The sequence below is a fragment of the Podospora pseudocomata genome (genome assembly GCF_035222375.1).
Source record: "Podospora pseudocomata strain CBS 415.72m chromosome 1 map unlocalized CBS415.72m_1, whole genome shotgun sequence".
Taxonomy (NCBI): domain Eukaryota; kingdom Fungi; phylum Ascomycota; class Sordariomycetes; order Sordariales; family Podosporaceae; genus Podospora; species Podospora pseudocomata.
The window spans coordinates 6,559,978-6,575,279 of record NW_026946363.1 but is presented as its reverse complement, the minus strand read 5'-3'; the positions used below and the strand labels follow the sequence as shown (position 1 = coordinate 6,575,279).

Genomic DNA, 15,302 nt, shown 5'->3' with positions numbered 1-15,302 from the left:
ATACCTACCTCAACCCAGCAGTGTCTGCTCACCACCATCAAACCTTCTCCAGACTTCAGCAACAAACAATACATCAACTACAATGGGACGGCGCGGACGGGACACCTACCCATGGGACCGGTACGAGTGTGACTGGTGCATGGTGCGATTGAATTGGGATGTACGACCGTGTTACGTCCGCCAATGCCACCATCCTGGGTCACGGAGCCATCGCAAGGAGTATTGGGAGTCGGTCCGCGCAGGAAACGCAGCCAAGAGGGGTAAGACCTTGCCTAGAGCTTGCAGAAGGGCTATGATGGCGGCGGCGGCAGCGACGGCAATCGAAAACGAGGACAGCAACGAGGGGGACAAACCTGATCAGAGCACCCCAGTGGAGGCCGATGCCACAACAACGCAGACAAAGACGGCGACAGAAGAGCCAGACGCACCAGCATTGCCCGCTGGATCAGAGGTCACGTCAAAGCCGAGACATCACCAGGATGAGGTGAAAAAACCATCACAAAAGCGACAGCCAAAAGCCATCATCGGACCCAAAAGAATCATCGATGAAGGCATCACTCTTGCCTTCGACGACGACAACGACGTGGCAAGGATACACGCTGCCAACCGAAAAGCCTGGCCACGTGGTCCGATGCCCATCGCAGCTGATGCTACCGTTGAGGATTGGGAAGTCGCAGAGCTTGTCCGCCAGGGACTTATCGGTCCCGAGGACCTTCAGGTGAATTATGTCGGCTTTGGGGATGAGGCCTGCCTATATACTATTCAGGTTGTGGACACGATGAAGAAAGGGAGAAGAGGGAAAGGCCGTCGGCGACAAGGGGTTCACGTTAAGGATCTTGCGGCCTTGGACGCGGAGTCGGAGTGGTCTCATCTTGACGATGAAGTCTATGCTCAGTTCCTGAGTGATGGGGAGAGCAGTCTGGCGGACTGGAGCGAGCTGTCGTTTGTGTGTGTAGAATCTTAGAGCAAACGATAGACAATTCGGAATATCAAACACTCTGTTAAACTGCCAATCTAGAATAAGAGAACCTATACAGAGCCCCCTATTTATCTTACCAACACCTCCCACTTAATATAGAATTTAGCTATATTACGAAGTATAATCATTAAAGGTTAAAAGGTATTTATTAACGTGCGTGATAAGCGAGCCGACCACTTTCCACCTTATCACAACTATCCTAAATTACACAACCACAATACTAGGAAACCACAATAACTGAATTAGAAATAGATGAATCAGATGATTCTGCAGCCTCCTGGCAGGTGCGTACATTATGGCCTGGCTTACCGCACACGCCACAGCACCGAACCTTCGGACGAGACCCCCTTGCACCACCACCACTTTGTCGATCTTCCTGGATTACCTGCTCACCTACAGCCTTCTGATCCAGTAGATCCTGTGCTTCTTGTACAGTAAGTGACCCTCCAAGCCGCACACGTGTTTTTTTGGCTCTCCGTCTCTTACTAAGCTCCTCATTGGCCTTGCGTAGCGAAGAGACCTCTGCACGGAGAAGAGCCACCTCGTGCATTATACCCATTGCTCCCTTAGTAAATTGGTCTACAGCGGCTAGTATTGAGGTTGGAGAGCTGCCTTGATGGTTGAAAATTCGAGTTTTAATAAGCGCTGACTGTGAGGTAACCTCTCGAGGGTTGTGTGGCCTTTGAGAGACCCAAGGTAGTGCCGTGGTTGGGCTTAAGGCTGGGGGTGTTGGGGTCCGAATGCGTACATCCAGCTTAGATATCACCCTTTTTGGATCGTACGGCACAAGGCCAGCTCCAGCAAAACCTCCCTGGATATTCTTTTCTGTGATCGAAGCAAAAAACGCTTCTCTAAATGCACAAAGAAACTCCAACTTGCTGATGTGTGTGATGTTCATCCGCATCAACTGCTCAATCTGGCGGCTATATGCCCTCTTCAATGGCGCAAAACAGCCAATATCCAATGACTGGAGTATGTGGGAGGAGTGCGGAGGCATACATAGTGTAATAATGTTGTGCTCCTGGCAGTAGGTCTCGAATTCTTCGGAGTGGTGGCTCTCGTGGCCGTCAAGGATTAACAGCCGATATTTGCCCTTCGTACGAGATGCCGTGTGGAAATCGAAGTGCCGAATCCAATCTATGCCTTTCTCATTGGTAGTCATATTTACGCGTAAAACGCGTCCGAAGTTCTGGCTGGCGTTTGACGAAGTTGTGAGCCCATCGTACGCCAACAGGAGGCGCGTCGCGTTCGCGTAGCAATCGATTGGCCATATCTTCCACATACGAAAGCCGGGGATGAAATGCGCGTGTGGATAGCTCAGTTATATATTGAACAATCGTTTTTTTCTTCTAAATCCGTGTCACGACTTGACACTTGGTGGGGCGCGGGGCGCACCGCGGACCAATCATTAGTATAGGAGCAAGGACCAATCAGAACAGGATCATTGGGATCGAGGATCGATCAAGAAGAGTCAATCCCAAAAGGGACAGTATCGATAGGATCGATGGTCGAGTCTATCGATCCAGGACAGTGCCAGGCTTGGCATAGGGTCTATATATACGGAGGAACTGGCTGGTGTAGATAGACAGTTCCGCAGTATGCAATACAAGTCACAATCGTTGGTATTCAGGCTATTGTGATTGAGACAAGCCATAGTTGTACACTGTTTAGCTGTACCGAACCAGGATTGTTCAGAAGTGCCTTCAACCAGTATCCCTTTCAGAGGTTCTGGATAGGGGTTCGTCACACCTCGGGTACCACCCAGTGGTTCCTGTACGGGAGTATTACGCTTGGGCGTAACAAAAACGCTATCTTTCATTCGTCTCCTTCCTTGATTCTTATATGGGCGTATCCGACTGGCATATTGTCACACGGCAAATAAATAACGAGCCGTATTACGGCCTAACCGCTATCTACCTGCATAATTAATGGTTAGAATTGAGGCGGACAATTAAATGCCTCGCTGCTGCTAAAAGGAATGATACTGGCTATAGGGTACGAGGAAGGACTCGGCTACTGCATGAGGCTACTAGGGCACGGATTTCAAAAGGATGGATATATACGCGTCCTCAAAACTTGTTTGTATCTCTAGACTTTCCTCACTAAGGACTTCGAGGCCATTGAAGATTATTAGCTAAAGTAAACTACTGTTCCAAGCCCTGATTACTAGCCCTTATCACAACGGTTAAGTGGACTGGATACGATTAACCCACCGAGGTGCCTGTAGACCACTTGGAACATGCAAAAGCAGTTGTCCGGAATTTCTACCGCCGCTACCCTGTAGAAGCAAGGAAGTCGAGTGCCGAGAGTCATTCCCGGCACCCAAGTCTCAATATCTCGAATAAACCGCCGCTTAACACCACTTTTCACACCCTTCTGAATATAGAATTCTACATCCTGGTCCTCAAACACCAACTCGAGGACAAGGCCATCGGCCAAGGCCAGGTGACAGGCTTTCTTGTATTCCATCTCAAGAGTCCTATTAGTGAGTTGCAAATTGTTACAACCTGCACCAGGAATGGATACAGACTGCAAGGCAGTACGCCGAAGGTGAATATGACAGGATGATCGAAGGTTGTGACAAGCGTCTCAGACACGGGTTCACTATCAACAACAGGTTGTTCTAACAATGAGCTACTGAGAGTAGATTGTAGACAAATGAACTTGAATTGCTTGCATGAGGAATCAGATTCCTCGACACGGGGAGCGCCCGGCGCTCCCCCCTATTTATGTCAAGCTATCTACATATATTTCTGAAGTATCTTTGTACCTTGCTCAGTGTGCCTTCAAAGCCAGAGAACCTCAATTATATCTATGCATGGTGACAGCATTGGTGGCAAGGGTACCATGTCCAGCTGAACTGGTTACGTCAGTTTCAGCTTCCATGAGCTCCTATTCAGCTTGATTGACCAGAACCCTTTTCTGTCTGACAGGTACCACCCAGTGGTTCCTGTACAGGGGTATTACGCTTGGGGCGTAACACGAATATTGCCAGTCGGTGTAACTCTTGACAGTAACGTTACGAGGTCCTGGAACTTGGAGCTGCACAGAAGGCCTCGAGGGTTCCGCTTCTAAAGACTTCGGTGTTGAATAACCAGCTGAGACGTGACTAAGCAGGACGTTAGTGATGTTGAGAGGTAGGTAACGCGCCACAGGAGGAGCTGTACGCTTCCGCTGATGTCCTATATCCTGCTGCTCTTCACGATACAGCTGTTTACGAACGTCATTCGGAACGTCGTCATAACTCTGCAACAAGCCTCCTTCCTCCACATGCCGAATGAGCGCTTTAAGGTGATGGGTTTTAAGCTTATAGTATCACTTTCTAATATTGTCGCGCTAGTAATAGGTTCCTAAGTTATAAAGGGGTCCAGGGCATCGTATAAGATTGTACACGTCGCGCCAGATTGATGGCCGGCCTGAGGCCTCCTCTTCAGCGTCGAGGTCATCGAACCGCTTGACAAGATCACGCTATGCAGTGAGTGACAGACACTATAACGTTGGTATCGTCTACTATGAAAGACTTATTCTGGGGTAGTTTCCCAGCTAAAAGGCTGTCCAGCTTCGGTTGTAGGATAGTGGACCAGAAAGCATTTGGTGCAAAAATAAGATTCGGTTCCGTATCTCTCGAAACCCCTTTGGTGTTTACTGTTAACCTCCACTCGATGGAGTAATGGATCCAGGTAGGAGGGTGTTAGTCATATAGCGCGTCTTTCTTCCAGTCGGCTAAGCGTAGCGGCGGTAAGGGGCGGAGCGTCGGTCGTATTAAAAGCATTCTCTTGAAGGGAGTCATCTACATTAAATTGATCTAAAGCCGGTCTTTTTTAATGGGTGTCAGTGTTATAATGTAGCACAGCCCCGAAACGCATTCTCTACTGTGATTGGATCATGTCCTGCTTGGAAAGTATGCGAATGAGTTGGCCAACAGCTGCTCAGCTGAAGTGATGGCTGTAGCATCCTCGATCACAAGCCACGAAGCATCTCTCAATCTCCTCCGCTGGCACGACACCATCGACGTTGCTGACTTTCACTATCAATTATAGCGTATTTTCCACGCGGACTTTGTGATACTTCGAAGCTGACGCTGTCGCCATGTCATCGTCGCGCCTTTCGCGGCTGCTCCCCTGGTCCCGTAACCGACCGTCGTTGCCAGCACCACGCCGCACGACTGCACAATCCGACGTATCTCCCGAAGCATCGGTCCTACAAGTTAGGGCAAGCTCCACTGCGCCTATCGCACTCTCCGATCCCCCTACCCATGGCTTGGAGATCGTCGCGGAGGGCATCGACCCTACAGTCGAGTAGGTCGCTACCTCTCTTATACCCTCTCCGAGAGCCTCGCGCGTCGAACACGCGGCCTTGTACGCAGGTTTCTTGTGTTTTATAATCCCCAACTAACTACTTTCCTCTCGTAGTATCGTCGCCGTCCATGGCCTCAACGGCCACCGCGACAAGACCTGGACCGCGAGCAACGGCGTCCACTGGCTCCGTGATCTCCTGCCACAGGACATCCCACACGCCCGCATCTTCTGTTGGGGCTACGACGCCAACACCCATGCCAGCTCCCAAGTCACCTGCCAATACCTCTACGACCATGCGCGGACGCTCATATCCGATCTGTGCATGGAGCGGAACCTGTCTGATGTAGGAGCTATATCTTGTTACTAGAGTCGGGGCAGCTTGGCTAACGAGAGTTAGTCGACGAAACGCCCGATCATCTTCGTAGCGCATAGTTTGGGCGGCATTGTCGTGAAGAGCGTAGGTGCCATACTCAATCTTCCTAGACCGCCGTATTGACGTATGTAGGCTCTCATTCATTCGGATGCCGCTCGACGAGGTGCGCTGGAGGAGCACCGCTCCATCAAGACCTCCACTTATGGAGTCGTCTTCATGGGCACACCGCACCAGGGCGGTAACGGCGTCCAGCTTGGGAGGCTGCTGGTGAATGTGGCGTCCCTGTTCGTGCCTGCAAACGACGGGATGCTAAGACACCTCGAACGGGACTCAGAGTGGCTCCAGCAGCAGCTGGGCCAGTACGGGCCGATCAGCGGCGATTTCGTGACCAAGTTTGCGTTCGAAGAGTACGAGACTCCGACGGCCTTTGGGCGGTCTATCATGGTACGTGGCCTTCGACTTCTAGATGAGTGGCAGCTAACATAGAGCAGGTTGTACCCCGCGCGTCCGCGGTAGTGCCGGGCCAGGCCGATGCCGAACCGATTGTCATACACGCGGACCATAGGAACATGGTCAGATACACCTCACGCGGGGATAGCGGGTACAACACTATATCGGGACACCTCCGGATCATGGCGAGAGCTGCCCCCGAAGAGGTTCGGCGGCGCTGGGAGGCGGAGAGGAGAGTGGACGAGGGTAGGCAACCATAAAACAGAGAGCATCCTCTAGCTAGCTGCTGTAACTAATGAATTTACCTTGATGTAGCCCGTGTCGCCGTGGTGCACGGGCTGGGGGGATTGCCGACCCCGCCAATGTTATCAGAACGACCTGAAACCCCGCCGAAGCCGTTTACGACCATCCCCTTCTCGCGCGACCGCGATTTTGTCAACCGCGGAGACATTCTTGAGCAAATCGACCGGCGATGTTCCGAGCCCCCCGCTCGCGTGGCCCTCGTCGGCTTGGGTGGTGTCGGCAAGTCACAACTGGCCATCGAATATGCTCACCGACTCGCCACTCGCCAGCCTGACGCATGGGTGTTCTGGGTCCACGCTGGAACTTACGCGCGCGTCGAAGAGGGGTTCAGGACGATTGCCGACGCTGTAAAGCTGACCGGCCGAAACCTACCGAAAGCTGATATCCTACAGCTTGTGTACAGCTGGCTGTCCAACGAACGGAACGGCAGATGGATCATGATCCTTGACAGCGCTGACGACCGCGATGTGTTCTACAATGCTAATATTGCCCACGGCACGACCAGCGGCGATGAGCGCGACAGGCGACCGTTTGTGACATACTTACCGCAGAGCCAAAACGGATCGATTATTGTTACAACACGTAACAAGGATTTAGCATTCAGACTGAGCGGGCGCCGTCAAAACATAATCGAAGTCGGACCGATGGCGCAGACGGATGCCCTCACGCTCCTGGAGAAGAAGCTAGGATCGCCCGCGGATCTAGATGTGGCGGCCGATCTCGTACAGGCGCTTGACCTCGTTCCGTTGGCCATTAGCCAGGCTGCCGCCTACATACAGGCACGGGCGCCGCGGAGCTCACCCGAGAAGTATCTAACTAAGTTCCGGAAGAGTGAGCACAGAAAGAGCAGTCTTTTACAGTACGATGCTGGGGACCTACGACGGGATGGAGGCGCGTCGAACGCGGTTCTCACGACATGGCAGATATCCTTTGACTATATCCGGTCCAAGCGGCGCTCTGCGGCGGACCTCCTGTCGCTTATGAGCTTTTTCGACCGGCAAGGCATTCCTGGGTGGGTTCTTAAACCACCTAGAGTTACTAAGCAGGAGGTTCCAGGACGGTGTTTAGACGATGCCGGAGATACAGACTTTGGTAACGGCAGTAGTGCTTCAGATGGTGACATGGATGGTGAAACAGATGGTGGCCTCACAGATGATAGTGCAGATACTATTGATGATGGATTCGAAGATGATGTGGCGATGCTGAGAGACTACTGCCTTATAGCAACGAATGAGATGGACGAGTTTGAGATGCACGGGCTTGTGCAGTTCTCGACGAGGAAGTGGCTGGAACAATCGGGGCAGCAGGAGACGTTGAAACAGAAGTTTATCGAGCGAATGGCAGCCTCATTCCCAAGTGGAGACTATAAGAACTGGGCGACTTGTCGAAATCTCTTCGCACACGTTCAAGTGGTCCTCGGTTACCGACCCAGCGAGAATAGGGAGGAAATATGGGCGACGCTTTTGTATAATGGGGGTTGGTTTGCATGGTCGCAAGGGAGATACGAGGTGGCACAGCAGATGGTAGGCAAGGCGAGAAGAGCCTTCGAGAAGAGGTTAGGAAAAGAGGATGCGGCGACTCAAGCTAGCATGTCACTGTTTGCTCAGGTCCTTTTGAACCGAGGCCAGTGGGAGGAGGCCGAGAAGCTGTTTATGCAGGTGGTGGAGACGAGCAAGACCAATCTTGGGGCCGATCACCCTTCTACGCTGACGAGCATGGCCAACCTAGCCTCGACATATAGGAAGCAGGGCCGGTGGGAGGAGGCCGAGAAGCTGGACGTGCAGGTGATGGAGACGATCAAGACCAAGCTTGGGGCCGATCACCCAGATACGCTGTCGAGCATGGCCAACTTAGCGTCGACATATAGGAAGCAGGGCCGGTGGGAGGAGGCCGAGAAGCTGGACGTGCAGGTGATGGAGACGATCAAGACCAAGCTTGGGGCCGATCACCCAGATACGCTGTCGAGCATGGCCAACTTAGCGTCGACATACAGGAACCAGGGCCGGTGGGAGGAGGCCGAGAAGCTGTTTGTGCAGGTGGTGGAGACGAGCAAGACCAAGCTTGGGGCCGATCACCCAGATACGCTGTCGAGCATGGCCAACCTAGCCTGGACATATAGGAACCAGGGCCGGTGGGAGGAGGCCGAGAAGCTGGAGGTGCAGGTGATGGAGACGAGCAAGACCAAGCTTGGGGCCGATCACCCAGATACGCTGACGAGCATGGCCAACCTAGCCTCGACATATAGGAACCAGGGCCGGTGGGAGGAGGCCGAGAAGCTGGACGTGCAGGTGATGGAGACGAGCAAGACCAAGCTTGGGGCCGATCACCCTTCTACGCTGACGAGCATGGCCAACCTAGCCTCGACATATAGGAACCAGGGCCGGTGGGAGGAGGCCGAGAAGCTGGAGGTGCAGGTGATGGAGACGAGGAAGACCAAGCTTGGGGCCGATCACCCTTCTACGCTGTCGAGCATGGACAACCTAGCCTCGACATATAGGAAGCAGGGCCGGTGGGAGGAGGCCGAGAAGCTGGAGGTGCAGGTGATGGAGACGAGCAAGATCAAGCTTGGGGCCGATCACCCAGATACGCTAACGAGCATGGCCAACCTAGCGTCGACATTTTGGAACCAGGGCCGGTGGGAGGAGGCCGAGAAGCTGGACGTGCAGGTGATGGAGACGAGCAAGACCAAGCTTGGGGCCGATCACCCAGATACGCTAACGAGCATGGCCAACCTAGCGTCCACATATAGGAACCAGGGCCGGTGGGAGGAGGCCGAGAAGCTGGACGTGCAGGTGATGGAGACGAGCAAGACCAAGCTTGGGGTCGATCACCCTTCTACGCTGACGAGCATGGCCAACCTAGCGTCGACATTTTGGAACCAGGGCCGGTGGGAGGAGGCCGAGAAGCTGGACGTGCAGGTGATGGAGACGAGCAAGACCAAGCTTGGGGCCGATCACCCAGATACGCTGACGAGCATGGCCAACCTTGCTTTTACTTGGAAAAGTCAAGGTCGACATTCAGGCGCCTTAGCCTTAATGAAGGACTGTGCCCAGGCTCGGCAGCGACTACTTAGTGCAGAGCATCCATCCACGCTGTTATCTTTGGCCACCATCGCCGAGTGGAGTAGAGAACATGTTTCTTAGTTTCGTTATGACGGTATACTATATCTGGATCATGTGTTTTTAGTTTTACTTTTGCGATACAAGTGCACGATTATGCAGGTATCGTGTCGTTGTTGTATATACATTTGATTAGCTACATTGTTTATTAGTCGCGTAACCGGTAAATAGCGAAACTTACTAGCAGTTTTGTTATTGACCGTCCTAGTTGCACCCAGTTTCGGAGCTGGCGTGTAGCAGTACAAAGTGAGCATAGATACATGGTGCCCAGCAGCAATTAAGGATGAAGCTGGCCCGTGCGGAGTTAGGACCGATGGCGTTATACCTTCCTAGTTCCTTGGCATTAGCTGCTGCTCTCGCAGGATTAGTTACTGCAGCGAAATAAATGATTATGGGAGCTGTTTCTGTTACGCCCCAAGCGTAATACCTCTGTACCGGAACCACTGGGTGGTACCTGTCAGAAAGAAAGGAGTCTTACTAGCAAAGGGTTCTGGTCAATCAAGCTGAATAGGAGCTCATGGAAGCTGAAACTGACGTAACCAGTTCAGCTGGACATGGTACCATTTGCCACTAATGCTGTCACCATGCATAGATATAATTGAGGTTCTCTGGCTTTGAAGGCACACTGAGCAAGGTACAAAGATACTTCAGAAATATATGTAGATAGCTTGACATAAATAGGGGGGAGCGCCGGGCGCTCCACGTGTCGAGGAATCTGATTCCTCATGCAAGCAATTCAAGTTCATTTGTCTACAATCTACTCTCAGTAGCTCTTTGTTAGAACAACCTGTTGTTGACAGTGAACCCGTGTCTGAGACGCTTGTCACAACCTTCGATCGTCCTGTCATATTCACCTCTGGCGTACTGCCTTGCAGTCTGTATCCATTCCTGGTGCAGGTTGTAACAGTTTCGTATAATAAAGAAGAAATGCGAGCAGCGTGTGCTGAAAAATTATCCTAGGGAAATTAATACTAAGCTGCGCAGGGCGTTGCGAGATAGCAGAATTTCTTACTAAAACTATAACTTCTGAAAGAAAAAAGTCTTAATTGCCGTTTAGGAGTAGGACGGTATATTAATAACGTTATTTTTCTTTAGAGCTTTTTATTAGATAACAGGAAGGGTAAATAAAATAGGCAAGGACGGGGATACTAATAACATAATCAAGGGGCTGTCTGTGAAAAATGTTCTCTCTCGAGAATAATGCTAAGTGTTGCACTTGGTAATAAATATCGCCAGAACTGCTTCACCCACCAACGACCTAAGCTCTCACTGAAGCCTTCTCCTCCTTCCGAACCAAAAATGTCTACCTAACTGACCGCAAAGTTCATCGGACAGAACAAAGCCATGCGAATTGAAAGCCTGTCACCCTCTTTCTGACAAATATCACAACCAGGAATTGGCCCTCTCCACTTCAGGCAAATCATCCTCGGTTCGCCCGTCCAATCATTGGCGGAAGGTCGAGGACGGTATGTCCTCGTCGACACCAAACAACTTTTGATAGTTGCACCATTTTTCTTTCTCGCTCCGCTTGTACAACAATGGCTCTGATTACCAACCAACATACCACAACACCCTTTGCAGCTGGACATGGAACATGAACACAAGGAAACGGCCGGGTCCCAAGGTCTGCTCCAAGCTGCCTTGACTACATTATCCGCAAATGTATCACGTCAAACACGCCATCAACGCCTCGAACATCTATCGACAGATCTAATCTATTGCTCAGTTGGTTATAACGATCAAATCTATCTACTAATTATTATTCTATACAAAGGAAATATGCGTGCTGATGAGCTTGAATATCCTCCACTTCCTTCTTGTCTTTGTCGATACAATTCAGGTCCATCCTCCTTCTCAAATACGTATTACCTGTCCACCGCCAACAAACAACAAAAAGACTCAGTATGACCTCCAGCTCTAGCCCTCTGAAATTCCTCATCACACCACCGAGAACAAAACAAGATACCCTCTTTTTGAAACGCCCAGTCGTATGCAATCATGTCACAGCCACCAACTCCCCACATGCGAATGCTCAACCATCTAGACACCATCCATCCATGATATCACAGCCACCACCTCTCAATCCCTATAGGCAGGCCTAGTAGCCTTGCCTGCACCCCCAACTGAATGTCCAACTCCAAACTCCCCCTCTCCCGAGGATGTAGGTCTAGTAGCCTTGCTTCCCCTCTCAACCCATCAACCCCAACCCCAACGAACTCCTCGAACTCCTATCGCGACCCCAACCTTCAAAATCAAACCTCGTTGCCCTAACCGGCGTAGGCGACAACATCTCCTTCGTCTTCCTCGCGCAAAAAATAGGTGGCTCATCCGGTGCCATCGACCGTCTTCTCAAAACCACCGACCGTGAAAGTCGAGGCGGTTCCGAAACAGGACTCACCATTGGATACGTCCACCCTCGATGCGCAGGATCAGTGCCTTGTGGGAACATCTCCTCCCCTTGTTCATCCTCATCCATCATCTCAGGTTCCATCAACAGGGGCCCCGCCTCCAACAGCAAGAACCCGTTCACCGTATTGCTGCTTGAATGACCTGCCCAAGTGCGACCCAAACGGGGACCTGGGAAGGGAGCAGGGGAACGGGATCTCGTTGTCGGTGCAGGCGGGCGCCCCATAGGAGCGAGACCAAAATGACTTCTAGCTCCGTGTGGTGGGAGCAGTGAGGGGGAAGTCTCTCGCGGTGGGCAGCTGTCGAGGAGCAGTAACCTTGATGGACCACCGTGGTGGAAAGGTCGATTGTGGTGGCCCATGTCGTCGTCGTCGTCGGAGTAGATTTCATTGTCTGAAGGATATGGAGACTCCCAGTCGGAAGCACGGCCACGCCAAATATCGCATAGCTCCGTGACCACAGACTTGGGGCCCTGATCCATATTTCCTACAGCCAACCAGGCGGGCATTGTTCGGCGCCGGTGGGGCATAGAACGGGTACGCTCACGCTCACGCTCCTCGTGGCGTCGTCGCTCCTCTTGCTCTCGTTCGAGTCGTTGTCGCTCTTCAAACTCTCTCTGTGTTCGTTGGCGTTCCATCTCCCGTGCTCTTTCTCTGCTCAAGCCTCTCTCCATCTCCAACTCTCGAGCTCTCTGCAGAGCTCGTTCCCTTTCCAATATCCTTTCTCTTTCCCTCTCTTGTTCCTCCTCCCACTCCCTATCTCTCTTCAACTCTTCATCCATCTGCCACTGGTCCCCCATGAATGAAGACTGTCTAGACGGTCTCGAAAAAGTGTTGTCCGCAAACTTGGACTCGTTGTGTGGTGTATCATGTTCACTCTCGTCATCGCTGTCGTACTGAAGGTCTTGCTGTGCTGGTTGCTGAGGTGGTTGTCCCGGTGGGTGATGGAAACCTGGGTTAAGCGGCCACGATGACGAATATTGTGGCTGATGCTCCGTCCAGGCTGAACTGCGAGTAATTTTTTTGGGTATTTGGTTACTTGAGCCATGATGTGTTTGGCGTGGGAATGGCGGCCCAGTGTCTTCCACCTCGGAGACCTGGTCGCGGTCCCCATGGTTGCCGATGAGCTTCTTGGGTGGTGTTGTCCCAAGGGGGTGCTCGCCCTCCGCACTTTGCATGGCTGCAAGATGATGTCGACGGTGCGAAGGTCGTTTGGGGGAAGGTCTCGCCGCTTTGTCCGGAGATGCGGTCGAAAAGCGTCTGGCTGGGGGTGATCTGCCTCTCGCAGAAGACGTCGGCGAGGAGCGCTCTTCGGTGTCGACCGCACGTTTGGCATCGGATGTGGAGAATCTTCGGGGAGCCTTGTGCTCTCTCAAAAGGATGGTTGGCCTAGTAGCCTGCTCGGGGTACTCCTCAATGTACGGAGATGGAGACCTTTTGGAGTGACTCTTCTTGGTAGCGCTCTTCTTCTTCTTGACCTTGCGACTCTTTTCCTGGCTCTCCGGGGGGGGCTGTGGAATGGGTTCAGGGGTTGGCGACTTGGGCTCAGGCGTAGGAGGGGATTTTGGCCTCGTCGGATGGCTCCGGTGGGATCCGCCGTTCTCAGAGTCGGTGTCTAACTCAAAGACGGTTTCTTCGCCGACATCTTCGTCAGCGGCAGGCGTGTGTAAAGTTGCTCCACATACGCACTTGTGGCAGCGGGGTTTTGCCTTGGGTGATCTCTTCCTCCTTGGACTCCTGGCCTTCACGGTCTTCTTGTCGGAAGGGGGCGAGGGCTTGCGGTTGTCCTGGTAGACATAATCGACGCCCTCGCTATCACCTGAGTCCCATTCTGTAGTTGTAGTGATATTGGGATCGTCCTGAGTCGGTGTTCTGCTGTTGTTGTTGTTGCCCATTTTGCCTGATCTTCTCTTGTAGCGCAGTAGCCACTACCTTGGGGACGGTGAAAAGGAATTCAAACATTGATGATAGCTGTGAAGGAGAACTGAAGAATGATGCTGACCAAATTGTGTCAAGAAGGAGAAGGAAAAACAAAAGAAAAAGTGGAATGAATGGCGACTCTCAGATATATCGTTCTGCCAAAAAAGCAGAACGATGCTGAAGCCCGAGTGGCAAGGCTTTGGTTGAGAAACTGGGAGCAGATGCCCATCGAGTAATAAGGCACCACACATGATATGTTGAGCGGCTTGGGCCAAGATAATGCAGTGCAATGCTTCTCGTGGCAGAACTCCAAGGCATGAAGCTGTGTGTAATGGCAGGGCGAGCGATGCCCAAGAAGCAGAGCTGCCAACCTGCATCAGCTGGCAGCTACGTGGTGAGCTGGAACACGCACCCTCCCAACTGTCTTCAACCAGCCTGGGAAGGGATGATTGGCTGTGAGTTTACATAATTGCATGTATGCTGCATCATCTTACCTTAGCCGGGGAACCAACACATGGAAATGTCAGCCGGATTAACAACGTGGACCGGCCCGGCAGATTTTCAGCGCACGGCGCCAGTGCCGACTGGGTCAACTGAACTCACATATGTGCAAAACGTTAGGATAGGACGGTGGAAAACGACGAATTGATGAGCTGATATTTAAAGCCATGTTTGATGTCGCTTCCTGCGCTTTCCCCCTTTTGGCCTAAAAAGTTGCCCAGCTTTGCTGCCCAATGCCAGAGCTTGCTTTGCTTTCCCCAACCTACCTTACCTGACCTCTCCAGTGAAACCATGCCCCGAACTCCTGAAAATGCATTTTTCTATCTTATCTCTCGTCTTATACCTACATGGCCTACCTTGAGAGGCAAGGTACAGCTCATCACAACAACAAGCCAGCTGTCATAATGAACCTGTTCAGTCGATTTGGTTGCCCTCGGGATCCCACGTGCCAATGTAAATATACGGAGCGGGAGGCAGGTCTGGAGTACGAGGTGGTTCATCGTAGGGCCCGTAGGCACGTCTACGACCGGAACCGGATCGAGGAGGATATCGACGGCCGCGCTTACTGCTGGGAGCAACATACGGAGACGACCCCGCGTCGACAATCTCGATTTCTTCATTTCTCAGGTCTTCATTTTTCGAGTCTTCATTTCCCGGGCCACGGTAGCTATGAGAGCTGCGACGAGGGGGCTCTTCGTATTGCCTAGTCGAAGATCGGTTGCGACGGTGAGATTCAGATGGCGGGTGCTCATAATGAGAAGAAGAAGAAGAAGAAGAAGGGGGATATCGGTAACCAGAAGAGGAGGGTGGATACCTCGACTTTCTTTCACGTCCCATCCTTTCGAAGCGCTGTCTCATATCCTCGGTCTCGTCGGGTTCAACAGTGACATAGTCGGCATGAGCATCATGGCTGTACTGGTAACTGCTGGGATGTCCCTGGGGGGCATAGCTAGA

At 52.1% G+C, this 15,302-nt stretch overlaps 3 protein-coding genes across 3 annotated transcripts; 2 read left to right on the top strand and 1 right to left on the bottom strand.

Annotated features, from left to right (window-relative positions):
* Positions 1–82: 82 nt before the first annotated feature.
* QC762_121330 (uncharacterized protein) lies at positions 83–964 on the top strand (the record flags this gene model as incomplete). Its single annotated transcript, XM_062886567.1, has 1 exon — positions 83–964. One exon carries the CDS (start codon positions 83–85, stop codon positions 962–964), a length of 882 nt encoding a protein of 293 aa, XP_062749664.1.
* A 5,318-nt stretch (positions 965–6,282) lies between these two features.
* On the top strand, positions 6,283–9,582 carry QC762_0021600 (uncharacterized protein; the record flags this gene model as incomplete). Its single annotated transcript, XM_062883080.1, has 4 exons — positions 6,283–6,346; positions 6,416–8,439; positions 8,566–8,817; positions 9,070–9,582. 4 exons carry the CDS (start codon positions 6,283–6,285, stop codon positions 9,544–9,546), a joined length of 2,817 nt encoding a protein of 938 aa, XP_062749663.1. The 3' UTR covers positions 9,547–9,582.
* A 2,128-nt stretch (positions 9,583–11,710) lies between these two features.
* On the bottom strand, positions 11,711–13,822 carry QC762_121320 (uncharacterized protein; the record flags this gene model as incomplete). Its single annotated transcript, XM_062886566.1, has 1 exon — positions 11,711–13,822. The coding sequence occupies one exon, from the start codon at positions 13,820–13,822 to the stop codon at positions 11,711–11,713; it is 2,112 nt and encodes a 703-aa protein (XP_062749662.1).
* Positions 13,823–15,302: the final 1,480 nt, after the last annotated feature.